We start from the raw sequence: 15,005 nt of genomic DNA on the forward strand, positions 1-15,005 counted from the left end.
CCCCAAACTTGAAACTCACTTGCTGCTTATGTATACCAGTTAGGCTCTACACCCCTTGTAAAGCAGATTAATGTGCTTAATTTTAAGTTATTCAGTGATACAAACCTTATCAAAACATATAGGCCTATGGGCTAGGCAACATGAGGTGTGCGACTATGATTAAAAAAAAAGGGGATTGTTTCTTGCCTTATGCTGGGCATCATTCACAAGTGATTAATATATAATTAACAAGTGAGAGGCTAATATTGTTACCCATCAGACTGTTCTTGATTTAATCTTGTCTTTACATATACTAAATAATATACTATGTGTGAAATTTGTTTTGATTTAGAATGGACCATTATCATGAACCTGTCTCGAAACGGGCAGAGGGAAAAAATACATGTCATCTATGCACTTAAATAGCGAATGGAGGACGCTTTTCCCGTCGTTCATTTTCATCCCAGGCAGGTAGACTATACTCCTGTTGTGAAGGTAAGCAATGTGCTTAATATTAGGATAGTTGAGAAATAAATATAGGAGGTCTAGCCTATAGAAAGCTGATTGGAACCTCCTCTTTTTAATAGAGGCCATTACTCTACTTTTCTTGCGCAATTGCATAGCCTATAGAAATGTTGCGCAACATGAGCTCATGGGCTCTCATGAAGTGTTTGATTATATTTTCGAATACATTTGCATTGATGTCAGAGTGATAAGAGGGACAATAGAGTGCTGAGTACCAGGCAGTTAGCAAGTTTGGTAGGCTACTAATGACCATCAGCAGCATCAGAGTTTGGAGAAGCCTAGTTACCGTGACTAAACTATCCCGTGGAATTTGATAGCCTTCATGACTTGTGAGCGCTGGTGTGGCGGTAACGCATACCCCAACAGCCCTAGTCACAACCAGTTTTATTAATAGTAATTAGTCTTGGAAAAGTGTTGAGACTGAGCCAGTTGTCCCAATGCCATCTGAAAAGGTAACATTTCACTTAACAATATAGGAGTGTTTGCCTGTTGAAAGAGAGAAAGGTTACTAAAAACCACTAATAGTGGAGAGTTCTGTCTCTCTCTTTCTCCCCTCTCTCATTATCTCGTTCTCTCTCCTGTCCCTTGTCTAAGTGTGCTGCTGTAGTCTGTTAGAGGCCTGAGGTTTACTGTCCTTCCCAGTGGATATTCTAAATGAAGAGCTAAATCATTTCTACTACACATTATTAGACTACACAGACTGCAGCTGCTGCCTCCCTCCTGCCTTCTTCTCTCTCTCTCTCTCTCTCTCTCTCTCTCTCTCGCTCTCTCTCTCTCTACCTCCCTCCCACCTTTTCAGACAGCAGACAGGCTTGAAACATGTTCGCAGTAGAGCCATGTTTCAAACACTGACCCCGAAGAGGTCCCATGTCTTGTCATGTTTTTTTCTCCAGAAAGGAGAGAGTGAGAGAGCATTTTTCTCTCAATAAATCCCTGACAGATATACGTTGGAGACTAATAATTAATTCAACACCTGCAAGTCAAGAGAAGAGTGGTAGGAGGAGGGGAGGAACAGGGGTAAAGAGAGGAGAGGGAAGAGCGCGGAGAGGGGAAGAGAGGAGAGGAGGGGAAACCAAGGTGGAATCCAACGTTCATTTACTTTATTTGTTTCAGAGGAACAAGTTCATTTTCAAAACCAGTCAGGCTCTTTCCTGCCCCTCTCTCTATCTCCCTGTCTCTCCCTCTCTCTCCCTTCCCATCATTCTCTCTCTCTGTGTCTCGCTGTCTTTTGGTCTCCCCATCTCTCTCTCTCTCTCTCTCTCTCTCTCTCCAGCCCTCCCCCTTCTATGTTCTTAAAAATCTCCCCCCAGATCCCATGCAGCGAATCATAAAAACACTATTCTTAAAAAACATAACTCAAACAGTCCTGGCACGGCAGCCGACGGGTGTGTTGCGTGCCAGAGAGGTCAGTGTGTAATTCTGAGGGGCATATTTCATATTTGAATGTACTCTCACTACCGGCCGTGTTGTATTAGCCCTGTGTAATTACCATGGCTGTGTCCCAAATGGCACTCTATTCCCTATACTTTTGATAGGGCTCTGGCAGCTTAGAGTTCTGCTCTAGACCCAACCCAAGACCACTGACCCACTGTGACTATGAATCCAATAAGGATTTTGTTTAATTAATTTCTTTGTTGAATTTCTTATTTTAAAGAAAAGGCTCTGAATCTGAAAACACTGTTATTTTGTCTTGACCGCTCTAGAGGTGTTTGGCGTGTGAGGGGAAGCTGGGCTAGCTCTTCTTCAGAGCATGTGGTCACCATTTCCCCTTACTGTAAACCACCTGGAGGCCTTCAGACATAGAAATAGAATGGAAATGTCCATTCTAGTAATTCTATTTCTATGGCCTTAGCCCTCTCTGGACCCTGGCTGGACCTATAGCCCTCTAGACCAGGGTGCTCCAGTCCATTACTGTATGGATGTTCTAATTAGCATAGTCCTATGCCCTCAGCAGTCCTTTCTGCGCTGCCTCTCAGCAGGCTGCTCCCCTCCCCTACGTTGCCCCAGGCTGGACGTCTGGCTCTGGTCAAAAGTAGTGTACTATATTGGGAATAGGGCGTCATTTGAGACGCAACACATTACTGTTTCCACAACACAACAGAACCCAGTGGCCGGTCAGTCCGCGTGGACAGTCCACACTGGCAGGTCAGGGCCCGGCCCATTAGTCCAGCCACATAGGGACCTGAAAGGGGCCAGACTGAGCCAAGCCAAGCTGGCCGGAGCCAAGCCAAGTTGGGCCGAGCCAAGCCATGTTTGGAGAAAACAAGCGTGCGGCTCGCCCTTTGGTGGTGGTGATGGCTGCAAGCTTGGCCTGGTCTGTTCTCTCTCTCTCTACCCTCTCTCTCCACCTCTTTCTCTCTCTTTCTTTCGCTCTCCCCCTCCCTCTCTCTCTCTCTCCCCCCCTATCTATCTCCCCCTCTACTTTCTTACTTTCTCTCCCCTTCCCTCTCTATCTCCCTATTTCTCCCTCCCTCTCTCTCCATCTACTTTCTTCTCTCCCTCACTCTTTCTCCCTCTCTCTCTCTCTGGCTGGAGTGTCTGATATCACAGCTCTGTACAGGGCAATCCGGTCGCCTTGGTCTCTCTCTGGCTCTCTGTCCAACTCACAGTTCAGCTCAGCCCTGCTCGGCTCCAGCCCCACTTTCAACTGACTTTGTGGTACTTTTGTTTCTTTTTTTTGTTTCTCTCTCTCTCTCCTCCAGCTGCTGTTGTTCCATGCTCCTTACACACACTGTTGTTAGTCAGTTCAGCCTCAGCCTCGCACACTGACCCAATGACCAGCATGACCCTGTAGTAACAGTTACTATTCTAACTTTTAAGAGTCTATAGCATTGATCTGTTCCCCAGTCATTCACATTAAACAGGACAATCTGTATAGTTTTCCACACTGTGTGGATGAGGTGGAGAGGAGAAGAGGGGAGGCAAGAGGAGAAGAGAACAAAGACCCCCAGACCAAAACACCTTATGAAAGGTCTGCTCTTGCTGCCGTGGTGATTGCTTTTCCACATCTCTACCTCCCTCCCTCCCCTCCACCTCATCTAGTGTACCTTTAAATATTTTATAATATGAGATGACTGTTCGGATTTCCAAGTTGTAAATTAATGAGAGAAACAAATGCCCCTGTAGCCAGCCTGTAGGCTGTAGTAGTTGGTGGCGTATAGCTGGACCTGTAGGTTTTAGGTCCAGGGCTTGGAAGGTCAGGACAGAGACCCCAGACATACAGGGCGGTAAGCTGCTCTGGTTTAGATTTGGATGTGTATTCTTTACGGTCCTTGGGATTCTGAAGAGACAGATAGACATAGGGTGTATGAAGCTTATCACACTGATCTCTCTCAACTATATCTTCGGGCTCTCCCTTTTTCTCTCATGTCCACTCTCTCTATTTCTATCTCTGTTTATCTCTGGGGTGTTAACATTACACAGAGGAAGATGTTATCTTCATACATCCTATGTCTATCTGTCTCTTCGGAATCCCAAGGACCGTAAAGAACACACATCCAAATCTAAACCAGAGCAGTTAGTAACATATGACAGAAGATAGGCTCTTTCTCTCTCTCTTTCTCTCTCTCACAGCAGCCTCATGAACTCAGCCACTGTCTGTCCCAAAGTGTCCCATGATTACCCCCACCAACTAATCCAAGCTGCCACTACACACATCCCTTCCTCCATCCTTCCTCCCTTCCCTGGCTTGGTCTGTCAGTCAGGGGATGAGTGTTTTCAATCAATCACTTTGGGAACTAATGTTTCCACTTCAGTTCAGCTCAGTCCACTCTAGAGAAGTCCTTCAATTCAATACATGTTCCTGATTGTGCATGAGAGTGACTCAGTGTTAATGGTCTCTCTGTGTGTGGCCAGAGTGAGTGTTAGGTCTGTGTCTGTGAGGGATGTTAAATTAAGAGTTCTGCTGTGTGTGTGTGTGTGTGTGTGTGTGTGTGTGTGTGTGTGTGTGTGTGTGTGTGTGTGTGTGTGTGTGTGTGTGTGTGTGTGTGTGTGTGTGCATAAGCCAAGCGTTGTCTGGGCTGTTGCTAAGGCGTGCACAATTACTGTATAAGTGTGTAATCGACGGTTATGGATGAAAACCATCATGAAAATTTAAGAAAATAACAGTCATAACCATTTTTTTGGGGGGGGGTCGTATGAACAGCTGACTGAAAGACCACAATGCAGCAGCAGCACACATAAAAATATAATGAATTGAACGGGTTTGGAACCTCTAACCCTGGCAATTTTACTGGTAAACACATGGGTGCACTCACAATGGCTGCCTGGTATTGTGATTCAATTATTTCCATGATAATGTAGAATGTTCATTCAAATTATGTTAACTGATATGGCTCATGCAAGGGAATGTATTTTTTGTAATGTCAGTTGAGTTGAATCAACAAATCACAGCACATATTTTACTTCCTGCTTTGCTCCTATTGGTACACTCGCAATTGCCGCCAGTCCACCTATTATGTCTTCATTGACTTGAATGGGGACGCCCGTTCTATTCATTCCATTTCTATGGCAGCACATGCAGTCAGGAGCGGAGCGGAGGAGAGGAGAAAATGTTTGTCTATTTTTTTTGCTATTCTAGCAGTTATTACTGTGACTGTGGTCATTTGGCTGGCCATTAGTGGGGAATAGGGTGCCATTTTGGCCGCAGCCTTTGTGTTCCCTCAGACGGTTGTTCCCCTGGTCTTAATCTGGTTCTCTTTAAATATAATTTTATAAAATCCATTCTTCTAGGAAGTAAGCCAGTTGAGTCTCTGTGGAGTTGTCTGCTGCTGTTTGTTTTAAGGGGATTGAGATGGTCTGTGGTTCAGATGGACACTGAGTAGCTTTTAATTCAGCACCAGGGCCAGACACTGACCTACTCACCAGGCACCATAGACCTAGACCAGACCCAATACACTACTTAGACTCACCAGAACACTGAGACCGCTCCAGAATACACCGAGTATACCAAACGTTAGGAGCATCTTCCTAATATTGAGTTGCACTACCCCCCTTTTTCCCTCAGAACAGCTTGAATTCCTCGGGCCATGGACTCTACAAGGTGTTGAAAGCGTTCCACAGAGATGCTGGCTTGTGTTGACTCCAATGCTTCCCACAGTTGAATCAAGTTGGCTGGATGTTCTTTGGGGGGTGGACCATTCTTGATACAGAAAGGCACTTAAATGTTTTTTCTTTCCCATTCACCCTCTGAATGGCACACATATATAATCCATGTCTCAATTGTCTCGAGGCTTAAAAATCCTTCTTTATTCCTTAAGAGTCTATTCACGCCCTCGTGAATCAATCTAAGTAACATAATCCCCATTGAAATCCGTCAGTTTAAAGTAGAGAGATTTTTTTTGTATGGGCTGCGTCTTAATCTGCCGCATCCACCTATGTGGACCTTCCGCATCTGCGGTGGAAGGTGGCCAAGCTACAGCGGTGTTTGTCAGACTGTGAGACATCCCTCAAATCGGTCTTCTCACAAAAACGTCTGTAGTGTCCGAACGGTTTGGCCTGCAAACTAATGTGGACTCGTCTAAAAGTAACCCATTCTGAAGGTAACCAATACAAACGAATGTAAGTATGGAGGTAGTTGCGTGCCAACAAAAATAAGGGGTTAAACATTTAAAAAAATAAATAATAATCTTTCCTGAGCTTTCTTATACCTCCATATATAGGACAGACACTTCAAAATCTTACTCCTTATTATTCATTTTTAGGCTGTCTTTTTTTCCATTTATGAATGTGTTATTCAATGTGTTTCTATGGGCTAAGTAGTAAAGGCCAAATTGAACTGCTTCACGTTTTAGAGGTTAATTAACCTGTTTCCTCACCTTCATCTAGACTTATTGAAGTGGATTTAACAAGTGACATCAATAAGGGATCAAAGCTTTCACCTGGATTCACCTGGTCAGTCTGTGTCATGGAAAGAGCAGGTGTTCTTATTGTTTTAGAACACCTACTCATTCAAGGGTTTTCCTTTATTTTTACAATTTTCTACATTGTAGAATAAGAGTGAAGACATCAAAACTATGAAATAACAATATGGAATCATGTGTTATTTCATAGTTTTGGCGTCTTCACTCTTATTCTACAATGTAGAAAATAGTACAAATAAAGAAAAACCCTTGAATGAGTAGGTGTTTTAAAACTTTTGACCGGTAGTGTATGGTCCCAATACATCCACGCTCCACTTAGTCCTACGACAGCAGGTCTTAGACTGAGGCCTTTCCATCCAGACCCAGTACTTAACCAGCATACTGAGGCCCTTTCAGACTCAAAAACTAGAACCCTTGTAATAAAGTTGAAAAAATAGTTGAATTGGGATAAAAGCTAAAATTGTATTTCAGTACAGACTGAGATTGATTTCTTTGTGGGATTAATTGCATGTGTGTGACATTGACTGTGGAGTTCCTGGAACAACAAGAAGTGCTGAGACAAAGGCAGGTAGTGCCGAGCCGTGAGAGGAAGTGGCTTATTGCCTCCTGCTGACCTGTTCTGGTCTGGTCAAGTGAAGGGCTCTCTATAGACATAAGCAGCTCAACACCATGGTCGCTTTAACCTGGGTTGGTGATACTTTCCCTAGAAGTTTCTAGAACTTCCTTGCCCCCTCATCTCCCCCTTGAGAACTTTGAGGGTATTTAGCTATTTGTGTCTGTGTGTGCGAATGTGTTTTGAGTGTGTCTGTCTGTCTGTCTTTCTGTCTCTGTGTGTGTGTTTTGTTTGTCTCTCACAGTGTGTGTGTGTGTGATCTGATGACCGCTGACTGTGTCGTTTCCTCCTCTTTCCCTCTCTTTGTGCCTCCAGATCTGTATGAGCTGCTGTCTGCCCTGCCCTCCCAGCTCCAGCCCCATGTTGACAGCCCGGACGACAGCACCTTTATACACAACATGTTCGGAGAGAGGAGCCTCCACTCGCTGGTCAAGGTAAACCTACTCTACGTCTTCCTATTTTCCGCTCTTCATCCTCTAAAGAGTGGTGTGTGTGCATGCTTGCATGTGTATGTAAGGGTAGTGTTAGGATCATCAAGAGATCCCTCCCTTTATTTTTCTCTCTCTCCCCCTCTCCTTTTCTTTGTTCTACTTTTTTTTTAAAAGGCGATATCTAGAACCAAAAAGGGTTCTTTGGCTGTCCCCATAGGAGAACCCTTTGAAGGACCTCTTTTTGTTCCAGATAGAACCCTTTCGGGTTCCATGTAGACCCGTTTCCACAGAGGGTTTTACATGGAGCCAAAAATAGTTCTACCTGGAACCAAAATGGGTTCTCCTATGGGAACAACCACAGAACCCTTTTGGAACCCTTTTTTCGAAGAGTTTATTCTTTCTTTGTCTTTTTGCCTCCCTCCATCTCTCTCACCTATCATGTCTCTCTCCCTTTGTCTAGCACACACTCCTCCTTCTTTCTCAGTCAACCTCTTTTCCTCCTCTCTCTCTCAAGTCACTGTCTCCTTTCCTCTCTCTCTCGATCTGAAGTGGTTCTCTGGGCCAGGCCAGGCGGCCGGGTTGTTAAAACAGATAGCTCCGGAGATGAGGAGATGAGCGCACTTGATAACTTTATTTCTCTGGCAAACAGTTCTAATGAGGGAACCACATGCCTTCAGTACAGCAGGCTGCAGTCTGTCTGCAGATTGTCTGTCCCCCTCTCTGTGTGTGTCTGCAGACTACAGCAGCCTTCTGTACTGTAGTCTGCAGACTACAGCAGCACCACTCCTCCCTCTATTCTGTAATTCATCCCTCTATCCTCCGTCTATTTATTTACTCTCCCTCTATTCCTCCCTCTGTTCTTAGGGACAAAGCCCAGGGTTTACATGCAGTATCAGCCTCCACGACTAATGCTCACTTTTCTTCTTTTCATCTTTATTATTACGTTTACAGGTGTGTAGTTTGAGATTTTGGCAATTAGTTGTCTACTTCAGATGAACTCGTGGATACTATTTTTGTGTCTGCGTCCAGTATGAAGTTAGAGGTAGTTTCACGAGCCAATGCTAGTGTTAGTGCAAAGACTGGACGTGTTGTTGATCAGCTAGCATCCCGAACTATGCCTTTAATAAGTTCTGAAGTACTGTAAAAGAAAAAAGGTCAGTCAGTAGCAGCCAGTTTTTGACCAGTCTGTTTGGCTGCCATCTTTGTGTCATAGACAAGGGAAGGGAGGGGGAGAGAAAATTGACATCATATTTTTCCTCCCCTCACTATAGAAACCTTTTCTCTATTAGCACGTGTTTGTCCAGGATCCAGGTTGTGCTTTGCCACTGCAAGCAGTGTGTTTTTTATGGCTGCATCCTGAATGGCACCCTATTCCCTATAGTGCACTACTTTATAGGGAATAATGTGCGACTTGGGACACATTTATGAAATAGCTCAGATGCTTGGGTAAAGACCTGCTCAGTTTGTTATGCATGACTTTGGACTAAGGCATTTTCACCAGATAATGATGGGTAGGTCTGCTTATGTTCAAAGTGCAGATTGTGTCAGCCCAAAGAAAAGCTAATGTAAAATGGTACAGATATAATTATGGTAAAGATTGTGGGCACATTTCCATAACATTTAGGCAGGCATGTGGGTGGACCTCACCTGGGGCCTCATTTATAAATGTTGCGTAGGCACAAAAGAAGACGTACGCCTCTTTCTAAGCAAACTCTACGGGAGAATGTGCGGTCCTCCACGGACACTTTGACCCACACGTACGCACATAAACTGGAGAAATTAGAAACTGCGACTCCGATGGCAGGATGAAACTCGAGAAACGGTGTGAAATTGATACCATTGTGTAAAATAAATCGAAATATTACCTTTCATGTATTATATATGAAGAGTTCCCTGGAGTGCACATAAAAAAAACACACACACAAAAAACATGATTTAGGATAATAAAAACAAACGGAGATATCTGTTTTTGCAAAAGAACCCCTCAAATATGTTGTACAGTTTAATTGGGAATCATATTTAATTGGATCTGTAATTATTAAAGAATACTTGCATGTTATAAAACGTATTCTTGTAAAAAATAAGGTGAACAGTAGGACAATTTACGATTAAACTGAGCTGTTTTCGATGCCTCAGTCGGGCTGATACGAGTGCGCAGTTTCATGTATTGTTATCACATGTTCGTTGCGCAGAACTGTCAATGTGATAATGGCCCTGTCATTGTCAGTTACAATTAGGGTAATTACCACACCTGAAGGTGTTATGCAATTGGGTAGCTTTGACAATCAAATGGGTGGGTTTAAAAAGCATGCAATTACAATGCATAATGACACACAATGGCTGCTTTGGCACTGTTGGAAGATTTGGCGATTGGAAGAAATCGGAGAGAGCGAAAAGATTTACTGGCCGATGATGAGTGGTTTATGAGCCGGTTCCGATTACCAAGAGATGTTCTCTTGGATCTCTGTGCTGTAGTGGGCCCAGCTTTACAGAGAAGCACCTGCAGAATCCAAGCCGTGCCTGTCCCACTTCAACTCCTTGGCAACCACTTTAACTCCTTGGCAACCTCGTTAATAGCGTCGATGGTGTCTCTTTGCATTTGCAGGACTGCATCTGTGAGGACACGGGCGCTGGAGGGTTGAGGCGGACGAGGTGCAGTGGAGACGCCGGGGCTGTGCGCACTCAGCTGCTCAGCTGCAGCACCACCGACCATGCTGGAACATGCAGCGACTAAAAACAATAGAAAATGTCACAATGGTTTGTGTAAATAAATGTTTAAACACAACTTGAATGCATTTGGTTTACTCTATTCAAACGAGGGAATACTAATTACATATCATCCGCGTCCTGCATATCCGTGTCCCCCTCCACCTCCGTCACTACTCCACTCAGGAGGGATCCCCCTTAATACCGGCAAGTCGCTCATCAAGGGGGTTGAGCTCCGATGTCCCCTTTCCGCCGCCCGTGGCACAAACACTTTGTCTGTGTAAGGCTATGCGCCTTTTGGCCTGCACTTTTATGTCGGACCACTTCTTTTTTATTCCTGAGAGGGTCTGACCTTCTGAGCCAGCAGCATTCACAGCGTCCGCCACATGCTGCCACTCTAACGCCTTTTTGGCGTTAGAGTGGCAGCATGTATATATTTTCTTGCTTCAACCTCCTCTTCAAGAACTTCCATTTCACACTGGGTGAAATTCATTTTTTTAGCCTTTCTGTCTGGATTTGCTGTCATTGTCATCATGCAGTATGGATGAATATTAATTAGGGGCATTTCACTGACTATTTATAGGCAACTATGGGCGTTAAAAGGGTGTGACAAGACGCTCGCTCACGTGCGCCAAATTTCACATGTGCCAAGTTGATTGTGATTTATATAGGGAAACCGCCGTGGGACGTGCATGCTCACTGTTATATAAATCTGAATGTTTGTGCGTAAGCACATTCTGTGTTTCGTCCATACGCCACCTTTTGATGTGAATCCTCCGCACAGTTTTATAAATGAGGCCCCTGGTCTTTGACCACACAGGATCATGGCTGATCAGGGTTATTCCTTATTATACATCTCTCCTGGGGAAGGAAACTCTGTCTGTCTGTGTGGGGAAAGTGATGTTTATGTTCCCTTACTGATTCCCAATCCTAAACCCTGAAAGAGCTCAAAGCCTGTGTCTATTCACAGTGACAGACCTCAGGCTGTTGAAGTTGTTGAAAAGTTTGAACTTTGCAGGGCCTTGGCTTTGCAGTACCTGTAGTTCCCCAGTAGGGGGAGTCTGTTAAGAGAAAGGAAAACCTCAACTACCCATTGCCAGCTACTGAGTCTCAATAGAACTGTGCAGGTAGATGGGACCTGAATTGACTGGGTTAAGTGTTTTGGGTTTCGGGAAATGCCAGTCTGATGTGTGAGTCTGAGAGACTGGTGGCTGGTGAGGAGCCAACAGAGCAAATCTTGTAACTCATACACTCCTTCTCCTCCTTTCTTCCACCTCTCCCCTTAAAAACGTTCAACAGAGGAGAGCCCACCAACAAGCTATGTGATTGTCAAGGGCTGACAGTTAGGATTGGAAGGAGGGTGAGAGTGGGAGAGGGCTCAGCGGCGGTTGCTTTATAAATGGTTAATATTCTCGGTAATGTTCCCGGTAATGAATTGGCACCAGCCACTTAGCAATGTGAATTCCACCACCACCATCAGGCCACCAACTTTCTGAGCCAACCTGTCCGACTCCCTGCGACCGGCTGCCTGGCTCTCACACTGTGGTTCGCGTCAGCTGCAATCTATAAATACCCACAAGATTTACAGCCTAATGTGGCCTGATTTGCCGTCGCTACTGTAGCGTAATATATACCCTATTAAAGAAGAATGATGTCCTGCCCCGGCCCGCCCAGCCGTGAAGCAGGGCAATAAGTCAGGGTGACGTGAAAGAGAGCACGCACATTTATCTTCTTCCTCCAAGACAAGACATTTATATCTTTAGTGTTCTTTGTTTCACTTTCTCTCTCTCTTTCTTTTCTCAAAGAAAGCTGAGTTGAATGAGCTGTTAGCGTGTCTTAGTAATGAAGGCTGAATGGAGGGGTGTTTGTTCTAATCCTGCTTTAGACAGACAGACTGGCCTGTTACTGTGTGTTTCCTTCTTCCCTGGTACCCGAATGTCAGCCCGACAGACCCTGCCAGACATAGATACAGAGAGAGAGAGAGAGAGACAGCGTACAGTACCAGACAACCCTCTCACCTTACATGGGAGCCTGCCTGGCAGAAAGAAACCGCCGTTGCTCAGGTGAACATGGCTATCGTCAGTGACACCATTACTTTAAACCCTACTACCCGATCACACACACACACACACACACACACACACACACACACACACACACACACACACACACACACACACACACACACACACACACACACACTTCTGCAGATCCAGAGTCCACCCGTCACTACACAGGGCTGAGAAATAGAGGTATTGGAAGAGGCTAATAGCAGAGAAAACATCCTAGTAATCTGACGTTTAAACAGCTCAGGCTGTTCCTGCTCATATGGTAGCCATCATGTCTCACCTGGGTTATTGTGGAGCATCGAATGGCTGGGTGCCTGGTTAGGACTAAATCCCTAGCAGAGGTAGAAGAAGACCGGGAGGGAGGGAGGGAGGGAGGGAGGGAGGGAGGGAGGGAGGGATAGCGAGAGAGGGGTTGCACTGCGTTTCCCAAACTAGGGGTCGTGGCCCCGTGTGGGGGTCGCCTGATTTGGAAATGGGGTCGCTTGGTTCATAGAACCGGGGTTATGTGAGTAACCTCCCGTAGCCGCTAAATGTGTTTCTTATAAACAGATCAGTTTCGGTTTTCTTTCACAAATGGGGTTCTAACGTTTTAATGGATTAATCTAGAAAATATTATGACCCCATTCCTAAAAGATAAGACTCTCAGCAGCAAAGATATGTCTTCTGTTTCTATCAGAACCCTAGAACAGAGTGGACAGGACCAGGCATTAAATCAGTCTGTTGGAAAAAGAACATCATCAATGATTATGTACTTTTCTACACAGAAGATCATACACAATTATTGCCTGATGTTTTCATTGATGTTTTCTTGAACTTCCCAATACCTTTCTGATGCATCTCAAACCATACTTATTTCAGATTGAAATACTATTGCAAATCAGTTTTTATATTTTTTGATATACTTTCATAGCTCCAATTTAAAAAATGTAGTCGTTGATTACATCACTTTTTTTTTTTTACGTGTTGAGGTTGTGCAAAATGCCCTTCCAGACAGACAGTTGGGCCCCTAGCATCCCTGTTAATCAGATTATGTCATGGAGATGAAACAAATATTGTCTAATATAGTCTTTCAGCCGAGGCCAAGTTCAGAGAGCTTGCATCCCAAATGGCACCCCATTCCCATTATAGTGCACTACTTTTGACCAGGGACCCATAGCGCACTATATATCGAGTAGGGTGCCATTTGGGATGCATCCAGAGCCTCTGCACAGTGCACTACTTTGCAGACTTTTAATCGGTACGGCAACGGCCCCAGCTGCATGACAGAAAGTAGAGCCTGTACTGGATGTGTAACAGCCCGGTGTGTGTTTCCGAGCTAAAACGACACAGACATTCTTCTTCCTTTCAAATTAAAGTGAGTTACTCAAGTGTGCTTTCTATAAATTCCTCCCTTTCTTACTGTTCCCTCGCCAAGTTCCTCGCTCCACAAAAAGCCACCGGAAATATAATACAACTTTCAATTTCCACCTGAATCAGGTGCGGGGTGGTCGGAGACCAACTTTCTGTCAGCAGGCCTTCAGCGTGAGCCCTGAGCAGCCTCGTTTGTGGTCGGTCAGTTTTCCCTTTAATTCTGCTCTAGTTAGATGCTAATAGGCTAGGCTTGGCAGTCAGTCAATTGCATCCTAAGTGGCACCCTATTCCCTATACAGTGCACTACTTTTGACCAGGATCCAAAGGGCTATGGTCAAAAGTAGTGCATTATATAGGGAATAGGGTGCAATTTGCGATGAAGCCTCAGTTGCTTCCCTCACTGATATAAATAAAATAAAATTGTATTTGTCACATGTGCCGAATACAACAAGTGTAGACCTCACAGTGAAATGCTTACACGCCCTTAACCAACAATGCAGTTTTAAGAAAAATGCTAAAATGTGTCAATGTGCGGGGGCATCGGTTAGTCGATGTAATTGAGGTAATATATACAGTGGGGGGAAAAAGTATTTGATCCCCTGCTGATTTTGTACGTTTGCCCACTGACAAAGAGAGGATCAGTCTATAATGTTAATGGTAGGTTTATTTGAACAGTGAGAGACAGAATAACAACAAAAATATCCAGAAAAATGCATGTCAAAAATTGTATAAATTGATTTGCATTTTAATGAGGGAAATAAGTATGTTTGTTGGTGATGTGGACGCCAAAGAACTTGAAGCTCTCAACCTGCTCCACTACAGCCCTTCGATGAGAATAGGGGCGTGCTCGTGTCCTCTTTTTCCTGTAGTCCACAATCATCTCCTTTGTCTTGATCACGTTGAGGGAGAGGTTGTTGTCCATGCACCACACGGTCAGGTCTCTGATCATTGTCGGTGATCAGGCCTCCTACCACTGTTGTGTCATTGGCAAACTTAATGATGGTGTTGGTGTCGTGCCTGGCCGTGCAGTCATGAGTGAACAGGGAGTACAGGAGCGGACTGAGCACACACCCCTGAGGGGCCCCCGTGTTGAGGATCAGTGTGGCGGATGTGTTGTTACCTACCCTTACCACCTGGGGGTGGCGCGTTATGAAGTCTATGATCCAATTGCAGAGGGAGGTGTTTAGTCCCAGGGTCCTTAGCTTAGTGATGAGCTTTGAGGGCGCTATGGTGTTGAACGCTGAGCTGTAGTCAATGAATAGAGTTCTCGCGTAGGTGTTCCTTTTGTCCAGGTGTGAAAGGGCAGTGTGGAGTGCAATAGAGATTGCATCATCTGTGGATCTGTTGGAAATTGTATGGAAATTGGAGTGGGTCTTGGGTTTCTGGGATAATGGTGTTGATGTGAGCCATGACCAGCCTTTCAAAGCACTTCATGGCTACAGACGTGAGTGCTATGGGTCGGTAGTTATTT

The 15,005-nt window shown here is 44.7% G+C and overlaps 1 protein-coding gene across 7 annotated transcripts in view; it reads left to right on the plus strand.

The window, feature by feature from the left end:
• LOC106590020 (MAGUK p55 subfamily member 7) overlaps positions 1 to 15,005 on the plus strand; it is a 284,039-nt gene that overhangs the window by 139,938 nt on the left and 129,096 nt on the right. For all 7 annotated transcript variants that reach the window (XR_006762736.1, XR_006762737.1, XM_014180502.2 and 4 more), the window contains one exon: positions 7,294 to 7,412. Coding sequence is in view for 5 of the 7 variants with exons in the window: in XM_014180502.2 (XP_014035977.1) it covers positions 7,294 to 7,412 (119 nt within the window). In the remaining 2 variants the exon portion in view is untranslated. The remainder of the gene's footprint in view (positions 1 to 7,293; positions 7,413 to 15,005) is intronic.

The sequence above is a fragment of the Salmo salar genome, chromosome ssa29 (assembly GCF_905237065.1).
Source record: "Salmo salar chromosome ssa29, Ssal_v3.1, whole genome shotgun sequence".
Lineage (NCBI taxonomy): Eukaryota > Metazoa > Chordata > Actinopteri > Salmoniformes > Salmonidae > Salmo > Salmo salar.